The 16,524-nt window shown below is 51.0% G+C and overlaps 1 protein-coding gene across 1 annotated transcript in view; it reads right to left on the bottom strand.

Annotated features, from left to right (window-relative positions):
• Positions 1–18: 18 nt before the first annotated feature.
• Positions 19–16,524, bottom strand: part of fhod3b (formin homology 2 domain containing 3b) — a 56,212-nt gene continuing 39,706 nt past the window's right edge. The window contains 23 exon segments of the mRNA XM_057044885.1: positions 19–1,281; positions 1,361–1,522; positions 1,601–1,787; positions 3,038–3,230; positions 3,307–3,497; positions 3,573–3,734; positions 4,275–4,394; positions 4,545–4,727; positions 5,165–5,323; positions 5,525–5,776; positions 5,779–6,443; positions 6,514–7,011; positions 7,324–7,517; positions 7,836–7,886; positions 8,178–8,309; positions 8,419–8,517; positions 9,132–9,194; positions 9,778–9,906; positions 10,481–10,731; positions 10,810–10,953; positions 11,119–11,213; positions 11,547–11,658; positions 12,238–12,332. Of these exon segments, the coding sequence (XP_056900865.1) occupies positions 1,199–1,281; positions 1,361–1,522; positions 1,601–1,787; positions 3,038–3,230; positions 3,307–3,497; positions 3,573–3,734; positions 4,275–4,394; positions 4,545–4,727; positions 5,165–5,323; positions 5,525–5,776; positions 5,779–6,443; positions 6,514–7,011; positions 7,324–7,517; positions 7,836–7,886; positions 8,178–8,309; positions 8,419–8,517; positions 9,132–9,194; positions 9,778–9,906; positions 10,481–10,731; positions 10,810–10,953; positions 11,119–11,213; positions 11,547–11,658; positions 12,238–12,332 (4,220 nt within the window). The 3' untranslated portion in view covers positions 19–1,198.

Raw genomic sequence — 16,524 nt, 5'->3', positions numbered from 1 at the left:
AACGACACGGCGCCAGAGCGGGTTTGAAGGAGCCTCTTTTTATTGTAGTTTAATGGGCAGAGGTGCAACAGAAGCTGCGGCGGAAGCGCGCCGTGTCCGTACGTTTGAGCGGCGCCGTCTGAAGGCTTGACTAAACCTCGCTATGAAGGTTCCGCAGGGTCGATCGGAGACGTTTCATCAGTCTGAAGTATCAAAAAAAGCCACTCCCGACCTCGCACCTCTGAATTCACGGCTTGCTCCTCTTAAATAACCTCGGAATAATACTGCTTTAGTCTATAATACACTATTCTACACACGGAGACGCGGACAGTCGTGGAAATGTGGCTTCGCTTCACTCCTGTGAACGCTGAGTTCTTCGCCCCATAAATACTCGTTTTCATGCTACAGGTCGAGGCTAAGGTGCTGGAGAGTTAAAGTCTGCTGGTGCGCTTCCTGGACTGGAGTTCTACCACGTTCTCTTTAAAAAAACAGGAGGAATTCCGACTCGAACATCAGTACGGCGTTCGAGGAGAAGGCAGCTACGTCATAAATACGCTAAAGTCACCAAACACGGACGGGAACGTTTTGACAGGACACGTTAGGAAATACTGGATGAAGACGGGTCACAGCTCAGGTGGTGCGCGGCGCTCCTCACGTGCACATACTCCTCACGTGCACACCTGCAGTGACGTCGTCTCCATATGTCCCTGAAACGTCTGAATAAATAACCGCGGCCGGGAAAGGCACTCGGAAATGTGCGGCTGCACCTGCACACTGACCCCGACGGGCGGCGTCGCCTGGTTGTATCCATGGCAACCGAACGGCGCTCCTCTGAATGGGATGAGAAGTGTGCTACTGCGGAGATGTGTAGTGGTTCATCTTTTCACATTCCATCGATCCTCAGCGTCCAGTGCAATTGTGTCCCGTCGGAGCACCGTCTTGAGAAGCATCAGAAACGACCACAGTAGTAACGCCACGTGCACGTTTAGCCCTTCGTTGGCGGAGGCCGCGGACGCCGACGCGCGTCAGACTTACAAATTTCGATAAACGGTTTGTGCAGGTTGGAAGGATGATTGCGGCTAAGCTTTGCGATGTTTTTCCCAGCGGCGGCGCTCCTCCGAAAACGCCGCCTTTGTCCGCTCTCCTGGAAGAGCAAAGCAATGGGCTCGACTCGACTAAAATGGGAGTCGCCGGTCTGGACGGGGGCGCTTCCGAGGCTTCACACCTGCATCTCTGAGCCGCTGGACAAGCCCAGAGCGTTGGCCTCCTCCGGGGTCAGACCGTTCTTTAGCGTTCTCCTCACTGACGAGGGCAAAGAAACACACGTTACGTTGCTAATGTCCGCTCGCGCTAACGTAGCCAACCTGCTGCCGCCTCTTACGTGACTTGCGGTTGACCCGGGACCGTCTCCTCTCCCGAGGCTGCGTCCGCTGGCTGGGTCCCTGAGTGGCCGACCTGACGATCCTCTCCATGATCTCGTCGGCCGTGTCGTCGGCGCCGTTCAAGAGGTCGTCGCTGGCCGGGCACCACGGGGCGACGCGCGCTAAAATGACAAATTGTAGACACTGTTGCTTTCTGACCTTCTCAGACAACGTCAGCTGGTCTAAATAAGGGGGCGGACCTCTGGCGCTGCCGGCGCGGGTGCGCGTGCGCAGGCCCGGCACCGTGGACGTCCCGCTCTCGCCCTCCCGCAGGCCGCTCCTCAACACCGCCTTCATGCTCTCGTGCTCGGCTGCTTCTGCAGCAGTCTGGATCCCCTGAGGCTGGTTCTCCTGTGCTTCTGACGAGGTGCCGCCAAATTTACCGCTCTGGGACGGAGAAGAAACGGGGTTTATAGATTTGATGGTGAAGGTGAACATAGTTTCCACTAAACGAAGGCAGCTCGTTAAAACGATGCAGACAGGCAACGATGCAGACAGGCAACGTTGCAAACACGCCGCTGGCACCAAACCCGTCAGTCGGGATCAGGCGCCCTTTGTTAAACGCACCACTTCCTGTTGCGACATCTCCGTCTGCTTGAACGTTAGTCACAGCAAATGTCACGCACATGCTTTTCTGTGCACGCAGTTACCTGACTATCATCCTCCTCACTCTAGATCCAGGAAGTGGAGAGGAAAAATGAGAAATATGAAGGGTGTAAGTACAAGACACAATAGCGGCCAAAGCATCTTTTATCAAACGAAGGATTCCTTCAACAGATGACAGAAGTGACACATTGCCGTTGTTTACCAGCACAAACGGTCGTAAACAGGTTTTTTTTTTTTTTTAAGGCGGAGCTGTTTGGTCCACTTTGACCCAGTTTGTGTCTCTGGTCCACCTGGAAGTGTGGGTCTCGGTTTGGTTTACAGTCTCGCTCTAAATGAACCATCCGGTGATCCAGAGAGGAAGTGAGGATGGAAAGCAATGCATTGTGGGTAGAAGGAAAAGTAATTTAATAGCAAAAGGCTGAAGAATAACAGAGGTAGACAGAGTTAAATGAACAGAGGACTATGTTGAGTATATTATGGGGCTGTTTTCAGTCCCGATCACTCAGTGAGCTGTTTTTTTTCTTATTTCCTGTGGTGATTTTGGCAGTTTGATCAGTGTAAAAGTGAACTAAAGTAAATTAGAGTGTGAGAGTCCTCCAGACTGTCGTAAAAGCGCCCTGTTCGGCCCCTTTTCTCATTCTACGATGGTTCAAGCCGTGTGATAAGCTCCGGTTGGGTCAGAAGAGGCCTCCTGCCAGGCCTCGCCGCGGCGTCCTGCTCCTGGGGGTCTGAGGGACGTTAATCACACGGAAGGGTGTTTGTTCTGGACGTCTCTCAGCGCTCTGCAGCTACAGAACCAGATACACTCAAAACAAGCAGCTGCCTGTTGCTACTGTAACCCAGACGTGTGAGTATGGAGGTACGCTGCTGATGTCATCACAAATGCACGCGGATAATGACAGCAGGGCTGGACACACAGCCCCGTTGGGGGGGGGGCTCACATTGCTGCACCGAACCCGGGGAAGTCCAAAGCTAAACAAAGAGGACATTATGGAGTGTGTGACTGGCTGCTGGTGGTGAGGAGGACTTACGTCTGTGATCATTTTCCCTCTGGTCTTGTTCCGCTCTCTGTGGTTGGCCCGCTTCAGTTTCTGCTGGAGCACGCGCTCCCTGGTGGTCCGGTACTCCAGGGCGAATTCGCTCAGGATTTTGCTGAAGCGGTGAACGCTGACCTCGCGCGCCGCGTACACCGGGTGGCCCAGGAACAGGAGGAAGGCGTGGAACCTGCGGACACGCAGCGATACGTCAGGCAGACCCGAGGAACCGCAGGAGAACCTGAGCAAAAGCCGGCATAGCGGACCTGTTGATGATTCTTCTGTGTACAATCTTCAGAATGATGATCCTCTCTGCGCAGTCTTTGAGGAAATCGGACATTTTCTGCTTCAACGCCGGCTTCATCTCGTGCTTGGCTATGACCTTGAGGTGATCCCACGATGCTTTGCACCGCCGCTCCATCTGGACCAGATTGTCCTGGAGCTGATCAAAGTCCACCTAAAAAAACCCAGTACAGTTCCTGTTACAGCTGAAGCTGCCAACGGCCGTCAGAACCGCCTTTTGGAGGCAGACCTTGGTCAGGCGGGTGACGGCGCCGATCTCAGAGTAGAGGTCGCTGCTGTCTGGGAACTTCTCCACCACGATGGCGCAGACGTGATGCAGCAGCGACTGCTTGTGCACGGTGTCCTTCACCTCTGGGACCTTTTCCAAGTAGCTCAGCTCAAAGCCTTTAGCCTAGAATGCAAACACAGCCGCAGAGCGAGATTAGCTAAAATGACCAAAACTGGAGCCCAAAAGCCGTCTCCTCGCCCTATGAGTGTTCTTCTCACAACAAAGCTGCTCTCAACCGATCACGGATGATACGCTGTGATCCTTACGGGATTTCTGGATTACAAGGCTTTCTGAGAATCCTAAATACAGATATTGTGTATGAAAACTCCAATGGTCTTGAGGTTCCTTCACGCAGAGGAGGACAAGAGTCCCGTGGTCGGCTGCAGGGGGCTGAAACCCAAGCAATGGTGGGGGAGCAATCAGCCCCCCCACCCCCCCGACGACGGAGCCAGACTAAACAGAGGCCACGACGAACACTTTTACTGTAGAAGGACGGCGCAGACAGGCAGTCAGGCGAGCACATTCTCGTACGCACACAGAGCCCACTGTCATCCTCGCCAAATAAATATGTTGGCAGGGGAGCGGGAGAAGGAGCGTGGGAGGAAATGAAGCCAGTAAAAGACACCTGGGGGGGCCGGGTCATTAAGGGGGCCAGTCACTCACGTCAGTGCTGTTGAGGAAGTTCCCTATAGCTAGCAGCGTGGTCAGGATGTAACGGAGGGTCTTGTTTTTTTCCAGCTGGTCCATCCCTTCCTTCAGGTCCTGCAGGGGCTCTGCCACCTCCTGCAAGAGCACGGAGAAGCAGATGAGCATCACTGACTATTCAATGATGTCAGGGGCCCAAGACAGCTCATAAATCCAGCTTTTACCACGGTCACTACAATGACTAGCTGTGCTGTTCTATCAGATCTATGACTCTAATTTTTTGGTGACCTTCTCCATTAGCTCGTAGTCCATCTTGAATGCCCACAGCTGCAGGCGGGCCGACAGCTCCGTGATGGAGGAGAGGGTGAGAAGGAACTGTTCGGCGCTGCCCAGAGGAGTTTCAGGGTTGAGCAGCTGAGCCTCCTGGATCCTCTGTTTCTCCTCCTCTGTGGGGATCATTGTCAAGATTTTCTATAGAAAGGAAGAAGAAGAATCAGGAAGTGATACTTGCATGAACAACGGGTTGCTTAGATTTCTGTGTAATATGCAAAGCAATTGACTCTGTGTGTGTGTGTGTGTGTGTGTGTGTGTGTGTGTGTAGAAAAAAAACAGCCAAGAATGTGCTGAAGGAGATTCTCTGAAAACTGCACAACAGCAAAATGAAGCAACTCTAATCACCATCTAATGTCCTTCTAAATTATGGGTTAGAAAATGAGCTGAAAATATGCACGCAGAGGCTAATTGGAATCACCGCTGTGCACGGCAACGGCCAAAAGAAATCTGGCCCGGCGCGACCGCATGTGAGCGGCGTAGCTGCGTTAAACCGTGTGGTCTGCTGAGTCAGCGACGTTCAGGAGGAACGCGCGCGGCTAATATCGATTAGCTGTCCGCGTCTTGCAGATGAATACCTCAATGCCTTCTTTGTTCAGCGCGTACTCGTCGAAGTTGAGGATGGCGGTCTTGATGGTGCGAGGAGGGGGTAAGACGGTCAAACCGATGTTTATGGCGTTGCTGCGTTTTGAGTCCAGGACGATGATTTCTTGCCGTTTCCCATCGACGGTGGCTTTCTGTTAGAAATGATTAGAAATGTTTCAGGCCTCCTGTTCTTTAGCTACAGAGGATTTAGGAGTGACTTTTTATTCATGCGCGACATCAAGAGCGACACAAGTTTATTAGGTTTGGATCCTTTTCTGCAGGTTGATCCTTGTTTGAAGAAATGTAAGCTAGCCAAAAACGCTCATGCTGTGCTACCCTCTGTGCCGGGTTACCTTGGTGACAGGCAGCTCCTTGGACTTTGACTCAAACAGCTGCTCCATCTTGGACGTGTCCAGTTTAATCGGCTCCAGTTTGGACCAGAGGGATTCCCGGCAGAACCTGTGGCTCTTGCACTGCCAGTCCACCTGGTGCACCTCTTTCCAGAAGAGCCGGATGGTCTTCTTCTTCTTCTGGAAGAGCGGCGCGTCCCCTCGGCTCAGCTGGGGAGAGGGTGGAGGGAAAGGTGCCATGAAGGGTGGGGGGGGGGCATCATTTTGCCGAGCACCGGCGGAGGAGGAGGGCACCCGAACAACGGCAGAGGCGGCGGCAGGGGAGTGCTGCAAGGAGGAGGGGGAGGTGGCGGAACCACGTCGCCGGAGCTGATCACGGTGTCCATATCTAAAAAGTCCACGTCGTCCTCCTCCCTCAGGTCTGTGAAATCCATTTCTTTGATGCGCAGCTCCCTGGGGGTGGCCATCAGCTGGTCCCAGATGTAGTCGGACTCCTTCTTCGGTGGCAGCGGCGAGGCGGCGGAGGCCGGCGATTTGTCGCTCTGCTGCTGCTCTTTCACAGGCTCGGCATCAGCGGGAGACGTCAGGCCTTTGACCAAATCGCCGAACTTCTCGGCCACCGCCCGGACGTTTCCCTGGTTGTCCAGGTGTCCCACCTCCATTTTCTTCACGTTCTCCTCTCTGGCCTGCCTCTGAGCCTTGAGGGTGGAGATCCTGCTGGCCAAGCTGGCCAGGGACGAATCACTAGCCTCCGTTTCCTTCTTAAACAGAAACGCTTCTTTAGCCATTTCTGCTTCATTGTCCTCGTGGCTGCAGGTTGTCTTGTGAGCGTAGAGCATGTCCAGCATGAAGCGCTTGCCGTTGAGGATTTTGTTGCAGTGCTCGCTCACGTCGGCGTCTTTAGCGCTCTGGCTCCATTGGCCTGTCGGCACAAAAACGATGTCGTCATCTAGGTAGAAGCCCAAAACCAAACTAGCCTGTAGCTGACGTACCTGCTTCAGTGTCACTGGTGAATTTCTCCTCCCGTTCCTCCCTCTCCAGGGTGCTACTCGTGGAGGAGATGCTGGATGCTGAACAGTTGTCCTTTTCGTTCACCTCCTCGTTCTGTCTCTCCTTCTCGCTCAGCAGGACGCTGTCCTCTACGTCCCGCTCCGTCAGCTGCTCCTCCTCCATCTCCACATCCGCCCGTCCAACTGCAACGTGTGTCTCTTCTCTCTGCTCTTCCTCTTCTGTGCACTGCTTGTGCTCCTCCGGACCCCCCTGCTCTCGCGTCTCCTCCTTCTCCATATCAGACTGGACGTCTGACACCACATTCTGGTCAGGCCGAGCCTCGGCGGCGTCCTCCGTCTCCGCGGGCGTCTCTGTGTCGGTGCGCCGCTGGACTGTCTCACAGGGAGGCGTGGGGGGAGGCTGTGATACGCTCGGCCCTGACAGTAGACTTCTGGTCCTGGTTTGTGGATCAAGGACTGGCTCCGAGATGTGTTCCGTTCCTGGACGTGAAATCAAAACATTATCTTCAGAAACACTCCATGTTTATAAGTAAAACAAGTTGTAATTATCTGGTATGTCACAAGCTAATTCAAAATTAATTGAGCTGAAAGACTGCCTAATCTCAACACACAGGTTTCGCACAGATGGCGCAGCTGGAGCACTGCAGACGTGCACAGATCTTTATTTCGTTACCAAAGACCATGTCCTGAAAACACACGGATGTGATGCTAAGCTAACAACAATAACATAAATATACAGAACAATCCATTATCTCTCCTTCGCTCCTTTTTTGTCTCATCTCGTGTGTTCACCTGGGGCCTCGTGCGCACCGGAGGCTGCTGGGCCTTCCTGCGTGACAGCGGGTGACGACGCGATGCAGCGGGACACTGAGCGACTCGCAGGGGCCGAGCTCAAACACAGCGTGATCTCGGTCCGCCCTCTGGTCGGCACTCTGGACCGCTCCCGTTCGAACTCCTCAGCGGCGAGCCTTTCCACAACCCTGTACCTGCGGCGGAGGAGACGTGTTCGGGCGTGTGTGGACGCAATCATACACACAGACACGCAACACGACAGCGGTCACGGTCGGAGTTAATCCGAGCACATCCGTGCCAAAGCCCGATTCCACACCTGTCCTGTTAACTGGAGCACGTCTTAATGCTAAACAGGCCCAAAGGCCTTCTGACATCTATGCTTCAGCTGGAGCCGGGCTGCAGCGAACCTCCCATCTGCTGCTGATTTAAAGCAGGTTTTCGCCGGGTTGTTTGATCTGGCTTAACAAACGTTATTGTGGATCCACGTGAGGAGAAACAAAAAGCAGACTGACCTCTCTTCCCGGGCCTGTCGCGCTTCCTCCCTCTTTTCCGCGTAATCTCGACTGAGACAGAAACAAGTGGGGAGAGATGGAGAGGTGCGTTAGGACTCGTTTTGACGGCCAGTGTAATCTTGTGTGTTTCATTTTAACAGCGGACTGGTCGACTGCGTGCATGTTTCCAGAGCTGGTGTGATAACAATAAAGACAAGTGGAGATGATAGAGGAGTATCTCTGATTTAAGATTAGGCCTGGAGCTAAATCTACCACAGATTTTGGCAGCACAGCTGCCTCCGCTTTGAAGCTAAGAGAATCTAAAATATTGTCTCTAGCATGAGTGAGTGAAGTGAAGCTAACCTGAAACGGTTCCGCTCTTCTCTTTCGATTCTCTGCAAGCGTTCCTCTCTCTCCAGTCGCCTCCTCTCCCTGTCTGCAGACAGAGTGTCCTGAGGTCTGTAAGATGAGGACAGCATGCCCTCTAAAGCAGATCTACACAAAAACAGAAGACAATGAGCCGGGTTCTGGGAGAATACCGGACTCTCAGCTGTTTTATTACATTTGCAGTGCATAAATGCTAAAACTAAATCAAGTTGTCAACCTGTCCAGCTGTTTGGAGTCTGCCCTGGATGCTGCCGAGCTCGTGAGATGCTCGACGGGCGTCTTTGTGTTCTGGTTCCTTCCATCAGTGGCACTGATTCTGTTAAACAATGAGAAATCAAGTTGGGGGGTTTTGCCGAGTGAATTCCAGTGAGATCCCACTGAGATACGACTATGGAGCCTCCAGGTTTATGGTTTAAAACCACATCTGCAGTGTTAGTAAGTGTCATGTTTGTTTCATATTGCTGGTGGCAGCAGAGACGTCCTGCTTGACTTTATCTTTGTGCTCCATGTGCACAAAGGTTTGCTTCGTTTTCCACAAGCCCCTCAGTCCAAAACCTCCATATGAGCGTGTCACAAACGCCACATTTCAGATAAACCTCTGTGTGGTGAGAAGGGAGTAAGAAATGAGCGTGGAGAGGGGCGTCGCTGCCAGATGCCGCCAGCTGTGCAGCATCGTGTGCAGGCAAAGTGGTTTCACACATGTGCTGAGAACAGATTCTGGCTCGTCTGAACTGTTCAGCATGAATGCACACGTGCCGACCAGGGCCTTAATGATAATGGTGCTAACGGTGAAACATCAGTGGTACAAGCTACAATCTATGAAATAGCGTTTCCTTGCTAATGCTCCCCTAACAATGGCCCACAGATGCCTGATTAAAAATGCCTGAGGGTATTAAAGCATTAAAGAACTCTTTACTCTCTTGTTCTTACCTCTCAGCCCAGCGAGGCTGGTTAGCAGAGGAAGATGCAGGAGAGCTGTTTATGTCAGTCGGACTGATGATGAAAGTCAGGGGGAAAAAAGAACATTCTGGTCAGGCACAGAGTGGATTAAACATTAAATGTCAGTCAGAATCAGAGGAAGAACAGAACTGCTAATGCATGCGGTAATATCTGCTGACAGAGCGAGGTTATAAATCTAAATCTCATAAGCTTTAGATTCTTCCTACTTTTACCATCAGCTGCACAGAGAGCAGGAAAACGTGAATGTTAAGATGAAGAATAGATCCCCAGGAGCAGCTGCACGGGGTTTATTGCCACAGATCAATGAATGACTCGAGCAAATATGTTTAATGTGTAGATTCCTTCAGCTAATTTACAGTCGTGGGTTGCATCAGCTTTAGGCACAATGGGAGCCAGATGAGCAGTAAATCTTTAACAACCCCAGAAAAGGAAGCAATCACGGCCTTTGCTGTCTTACTGCTTTGATGACAGATCCAATATAAATCAAGGCTGATGAGAAGTAAATTCATTTTCATGTCTGTCAGGCACAAGATGGCTGAGGTCTGACAACAATCCTACAGCAGGATGTGGGAGGGAACCGAGCTACATCTGGGTCACCACAGCTGGACTAAAGTACCTGTGGACACCCTGTCTAGAGGTCTCAGTGACTGGATGACTTTCATCCTCCTCCTCCTCCTCCTCCTCCTCCTCCTCCTCCTCCTCCTCCTCCTCCTTCTCCTCCTCCTCATCCTCCTCCTCCTCTTCTCTGTGGTTATAGGAAGAGCCAAGGGGATAAAAAGAGGAAAGAGGGGATGCAGGAAGGCAGGTATGCAAGAGAATTTGGACAGAGACAACATGAGGACACAGCAAGCAAAATGAGAAAATGTTAAAGACTCAACAGACAGATGTTAAATGGGGACAGAGGTTTCACCGTTAGACACAGTCACAACGCTACAGCAGCAGCATGCACGCAAGACGCACAACGGGGGCGTGAGCGGACTGTCCAGAAAACACTGTCACACACAAAACTGTGGCCAGTTGTCCATTAGCATCCCTGGCAGCCTTCTGGATTTCATTGGCAATATGGGAACTAGTGGACTTCAAAGGCAGCTCGGATTTCCTGCGGCGAACTTGAAGAAGCTAGTCTGGTATCATATGACCTGCTGGTCTGAATTTAGGAACACCTCAAACGTCCGAGTGCAAGGATGAAGGAAAACAGGCCTAAATGAAGGCTTTATAATTAAATTCTCTAGTTGGCTCACGTCAGTATTGATCCTTTTCTCCAAGATTGAAATCTCAGGAATCCAAAGAAATCATCACAGAGCCGAAGATTTTATCACCTTTCGCTGATGTCGTCGATGCGTTGGCTGCTAAAGGGCACAAAGCCGCCGCCCCCCTGAGCGTGCGGGCTGCAGGGGGACGCCGGGGCGGACGCGTGCCCTCTGTGATTCTGCAGCGAGTGTCTCCGGCTGCGCCTTCTCTCCAGGCCGCGCCTCTCGTTTGTGCCGCCGACGCTGGCCCGCCGTCGGTCCTTTCGCCCGTTGGGGGGCAGCTGGGCGCCATCGTCCCCATCCTCGTGGCGAAGAGTCATCTAGGAAGGGGGCAGAAATGAGAACTAGATCTTTGCTGTGTGTAGTTTCCTCACTCTGGCAAATGAGGACGTCCTCACCTCGTAGATGTTGAACTGCTCTACGAGGTCCAGGTCGGTGCCTTTCCTGCTCAGATGTCTCTGTCCCAGCACCTCAATCCCCTGCTCCTCCAGCCCGTCCACCATATCGTAGTAGGAGTCCTGATCCAAGAGGCCGGCCAGAGTCTGAAACATGAGAAGATTTCTACGCGTGTCTCCAATATTTCACATTGTTCAGAAGACAGGAAAAGTTGAAGACAGTCAGAAAAACATGTCAATTTTTCAACAGAAAGCCTTTAAACAGAAACCAAACTGCAAAGTATCTGTAAAGAGGAATAACCGCCGCCCGACCTTATTGATGAGAGTCATGCCATACACCAGCAGCTCTGTGTCCACCCCGTCCTTCTCATCCAGGATCTCCATGATGTTGGACCACAATTTCTTGCCTGCAGCAGGACAGGGCACATGTAAGAGCTTTGTCCATCTGCTCATCATCTGAGAGGCTTTTTCAGTCCTGACTAGCTTGGTGGGAGTTGAGGCTATTAGTCCAACCACTGTGTAAAGGGGCTGAATGTCTGTTACTGGGGAGGTGGTTTCATGAATAGCTGTCGTTAAAGATCATCAGCTAGACAGTGGCCCATAGAAACCCATCAGGTGAGATGTTATGGTCACATGTTCACATGTTTGCACCAACCCCAGCCCCCGTCCCACAGTACAACCTGCAGCCTTTCAGATGGTCAGCTGACTGAAACCTCCTGCAGACGGGGCTGAAGTCTCACCTCTTTTGCCATCCACCACATCCACAGCCTTTATGAGCAGGGTGGCGTTGGACTCGGTGTATTCCACGAACACCAGCAGCAGTTTTAGGGAAGTCTTCACCACCAAACGGAACTAGGAGAAGCAGAATGTTTTCACTGAGAAACCACAGCGTGGAATTAGCTCTGTGTGACAAGGAGCGGTGAAGGTGAACCACACACTGAAAAAAGGCAAACTTTAAAGTGGAGTCATTGCAAGAAACTATGGTTATGGAGAGAAAACCTGTTTGATTTCTATTTTTTAAGGTGGTAATGAGAGGTCTATATACTCCCTATATTATCCCTTATTAAATAAAACATCATGCAGGTCGCTGGTGCCAGAGTCCACAATGTTTGTTATATGTTTAATTGATTGACATTAAATTACACCAAAAACATATGAGTTCACTTTGAGTTAGAAGCTCTTTGTGAGAACATTGTGACTGATTTATAGACTCTCGATCTGTGCATTGGCATCTCTGGCCACTAGAGGGCAGAGGCGGCCACGGTCAAACGGTTTGGGGGGATTTTTTTTATTTTTTTTGCTCTCTCCCAGGGTTTTTTCAAAACATGTGGTCATTTCAAATTTGTCAGGCCACAGATGGGGTTGCTGAGTTTATGTTACAGTCTGTCAGATGTGCAGATTGTGGTTTGGGCTAATGCTTGCATTCCTTACCTTCGATCCCGCCAGGGTGTACAGCCACTGGACCGTTTCATTGTGGGATATGAGGCCGTTCATCCCGTCCACGTACAGCATTATCTGACCAAGAGCTACAGAGGAAGAGACAGGAAGGATTATATATGCTTTAAAATTTCTATAAAAGCCATCCTCTTTGGTGCCAATTTCTGTTCTCAACCCGCAACATAGCGGACACAAGTTAAGGGAATGTACTTGAGCCCAGTGCCTCAGTACATACTGACATGACTTCCATCAGTAACAGGATACATAAATAAGAATATAATAAGAGCCGAGGGATCTCAGCGTGAGGCAGGAACAGTGCAGGGCTTCTGTAAGTTGGAGGTGGGGGAAGGGGGACCCAACCTGATGGACGAACAGTCAGGAATTCCTCCACATACGTGGTGCTTTGAACAGAACTGCAGCTTTAGTCCATGCACGGGGAATTACAGCACAGAGAGCAGCTCCAGTGGGACTTTGGAGGGATAAAAATGTGTGAACACAAGCATTTTTCCTTCATGTGTATGGACCAATTCGAAAAGGTTGAATGAGAATTTCTCAAGTGCTGCAAAAGTCGACCCATCAACCCCTTGGAATTCCGAAAAAATCTTCCAAGACGTGGCATGAAAATATACAGAGGTCAGCAACTGACCATCTAGATAAAAAACAAAAACACACAAGCAGCGTCTGACACTGGCCGCAGCCTCTGCTTTCCACCCCTTTCCTTCTAAAAAAATGGAAAATCTGCTGCGGAAGAGCCAAAATTCCCAGGTGCGGCTACTGTGTGGGCGGACGCAGGAGTGCATGTGCGCCGCCGCTGCCGTTCATCTTCTATCAGTCAGGGTTAATTACTCCCAACCTGTCAGGCCGGAGCATTCCTAACAGTCCTCCGCTGCTCCCTGCTTGTGTGTCGCGGACGAGCCGGCGAATCGGAGCGCGTCCCGTCGGCGCGTGTTTATGAAAACATGATTAACCCCCTCAGTCGGCAGGGGTCAAAGTGTCACCCTCATAGGCGGGATGACTGTTGACAGACTGGTGACAGCAGTAATGGCTGGGCGTCCAGCTGCTCCACCGTGCTGCTTTAATGAGCAGCTCTACTGTACAAAACTGGAAAAGAACGCCTGGAAACGCATCACTTATGAAGTAGATTCAATCACGGGTCAGGATTTATTTTACAGGAACAGCTGTGCCTCCTGCTTGGATGAGGAATGAGCTACATTATTTACGTGCATGCCGTTATCTCCCACGTGCACCTGTGTATAGTATCTGTGCGGGGTTGGAGAAACGTCGGCGGGGAAATCAGGGGTGAGAAAAGATCGGCGGCAGTAATGAGGCCTTTAAAAGTGTCGTTGGATGATGTGAAGGTCACGGCCGCTGACAGATGGCTGTTCCCAGAAGTCGACTTTCAGATCACCCTGACGTGTTATGGTAAGACTTTAAAGATGCTTTCGGCCAATCACGCGTGTCAGCCCTGGTCTGCTCCATTTCATTTAAGAACGTAATGCAGGTAGTAGCTAACATGCAAAAGTGGTTTTAGCACTTGAAAACCAGGCCAGAAACCATAATCCTTACATTTTTTTTGCTCTGATTTATTAAAACTGCTGCTTCATGGAATTATTCAGTGCCAGCTGCCATTTATGTACAATTTAACTCTGAGTAGGAGAAACCGCACGGACTGCAGTTACACTGTGAGCATTTAGGTAAAATGATGACTGTAACTGGAAAAAAAACAGGAAAAAAAAACAAAAAAACAACAGAAAATGCCTCATTATGGGAAAGCACAACCTTCAGAGGCAGCTCACAAAGGAAACATCTAATGGCCCTAAATGCAATTACCTTTGTGAACTTCAAATGGAACTGATTTCCACACACTTGCGAGTAAATTAGTCATGAAAATGTTTCGGAAGATGAAATATGGTCGGTGTCGGGAGAATTTGATCAAGTCTTTATGCCGCTGAAGGCTTTTCCAGGCTTGCACTGGTGGGAAACTGTGGCTGCAGCCCCCTCCCAGTCTGGGATTAACTGTTGACCTCTTTATAAATCAATGTGATTTCTAAATTCTCCTTCAAAGCACCACAACCAGGATGCAAATGTGAGCAGATATGGGAAAAGAAGAGGTCAGAGGTGTTTGAGAAGCAGCATCTGCAGCATTCTCTTCCTTTTCTTGCGACCTGCAGTCCCCTTGAAAGGTGGATATGACCCCAGATGGAGCCGGGGTCCCGTGTCTCCAGCCGAAGTCTGACAAAAGTTGGAGAAAAAAAAAACAGAGAGAGACTTCGGCGAACCGAAAGCTCTGCTGGAAGTGTTCCTCCGGGGCACCTCCCTCTCATAAACCGCAGCAATTATCTTCCACAGCCTCAGGAATGTGCAGGAAGGGCAGCGCCACGACCGCTGCCGAGGTGAGAAACGCTCTGAGGTCTGGGTGGCAGCGGCAACACCAACACTTACGCTGGAGTGAACATTTTTAAATGCATTAAAAAGCACATCTATATATGGACAATGGGCAGCACGGCGCTCTCCTCCAGCTCACCGCTGTGCCCCTCTGGTTTGCCTCACAATTTGGAATTTATCAAAACTGGGTCAGCCAAGCTGTCTGTCAGTACGCAGCGCTCATTTCTCCAGGACTTTTGGAGATTCGGGGGGATACAGCACAACTTAGAGCCCCTTATCTTGTCCTGCTGAGCAGTAGATGAGAGCTGCACAAAGGTCTAAGGTGTACCTGTGTGAGGATGTCTGGCATTTTTCAGGACAGGATTCAGGATTCTTGATCTGGCGTGAAGAAAGTCTGTATGGCGATTACTACTTGTTCACTCATCAGCTATAATCTATAAATGCTGCAGTATTTAGCTATAATTTCATTTTCCAGGGCTAGTTACTACATCTAGCAACAAAAACAAGCCTCCAGATAACTGTGGATGTTGTGTAAAAATGACCATTTTCTTCATTCTTGACACAACTAATTCAAAACTCTCCGCATTTATCATTTTACAGCTTGCAATAAACCTTCAAGGTGACCACTTCCAGCTCTTACAGGCTGCTGCTAATTCAGGAGCCCATTGGTTAGTCAGCTAATCACTCTGATCATTGGAGCCAGACAAACCAGCCTGAGCCGGGCCGATGCCAGTCGCCGTGGCGACTGCCTCTGTGACAAGGGGAATGCTTGCATTTGACACTGTTTAGCGGAAACAGACTTCCCGCAGGAAAGCAAACAAACAAGCAGCTTGAACAAAAGTGCAGCGCGAGGGAAGCCTCTCCGGGCTGCATCAGCTGAGGGCTGACGCATTAGAGGTCCCGTTCCATAAAAGAAACCTTCCAGAATTGTTTTAGAACAAATGAGACGGGAGCCGTGGATCTGAAAGTCGAACTGCTCTTGAGAGAACGGGCTTGCGAGTCGCTCTGTTCCCGGCCAGAGTGCCAAAGTCAGCCCCAAAACAAACACTCGGTGAAGGGATCAGACGTTCAGATGCTGCAGATCACTGCAGATCAGTGCAGAAGACCGACCGGGTTGCCCCACCGTACAGCGCGTGCATCCCGGGCAGCAGGGTCAGGGCGACAGTGTGTGAAGCAAATGAAACATTCCTGGGGCAGAAGTAGACCGGAGAGGGAAGTACATGGACTTATGTTACAGTAAAGGAGGCTGCGGCAGGGGCCGCAATCCCACGACCAGCCGGTGGGCTGTGAAATGTCGACAGATGAGGGGGGGCGACGACGATGGTGAAGGAGAATATAGGTCAGGCAGGTGGGGTTGAGGCGGGTTCTGGGGGACACGCGAGGGGTGTCAGAAGGGGCCACTCGACACACTTCCAGCAGGAGCCCGAGCGTTTCCCTGATGCAGGGTTTATCTGCTCGTTTGGTTTTGCATTTCGGCTTCACGTTTCAGCTCTGCAGCGCTGACAGCCCCTTTATGGCTTTTTTTCTCAATTCAAGAAAAGTATAAACAGTATGTGCAGTCTGGAGAATGGCAGCGGGCTTGAAAGCTGGCGATTTAATTTAATAGTGAAGCCGTCCTCCAGGCCAAAGAGCAAATGTTGCCAGTGGAGCCGAGAGCGGAGCGCTTACAGAGTGAAACCATGTGTAACTCTCATTTCCTAAATTTCCTCCCACCAAATCAAATCATTTTTCTTTCGAACAGGATGACGGAGCAGCCTGGTGCCTGATCTTACGTGGATGAGGGTGTCAAAGCTGGATTAGTGTCTGTGAGCACGGACACCTTCCCGAGCTTCGGTTTCTGCTGCTGCTGCTGTGACGGGGGGGGGCATTCCTGGAGATCTCCGTCTCGCTCCGAAC

Source organism: Takifugu flavidus, chromosome 10 (genome assembly GCF_003711565.1).
Source record: "Takifugu flavidus isolate HTHZ2018 chromosome 10, ASM371156v2, whole genome shotgun sequence".
NCBI lineage: Eukaryota > Metazoa > Chordata > Actinopteri > Tetraodontiformes > Tetraodontidae > Takifugu > Takifugu flavidus.
Note: the sequence above shows the minus strand (reverse complement) of the source record. Positions and strands in the feature narration are given on the sequence as shown.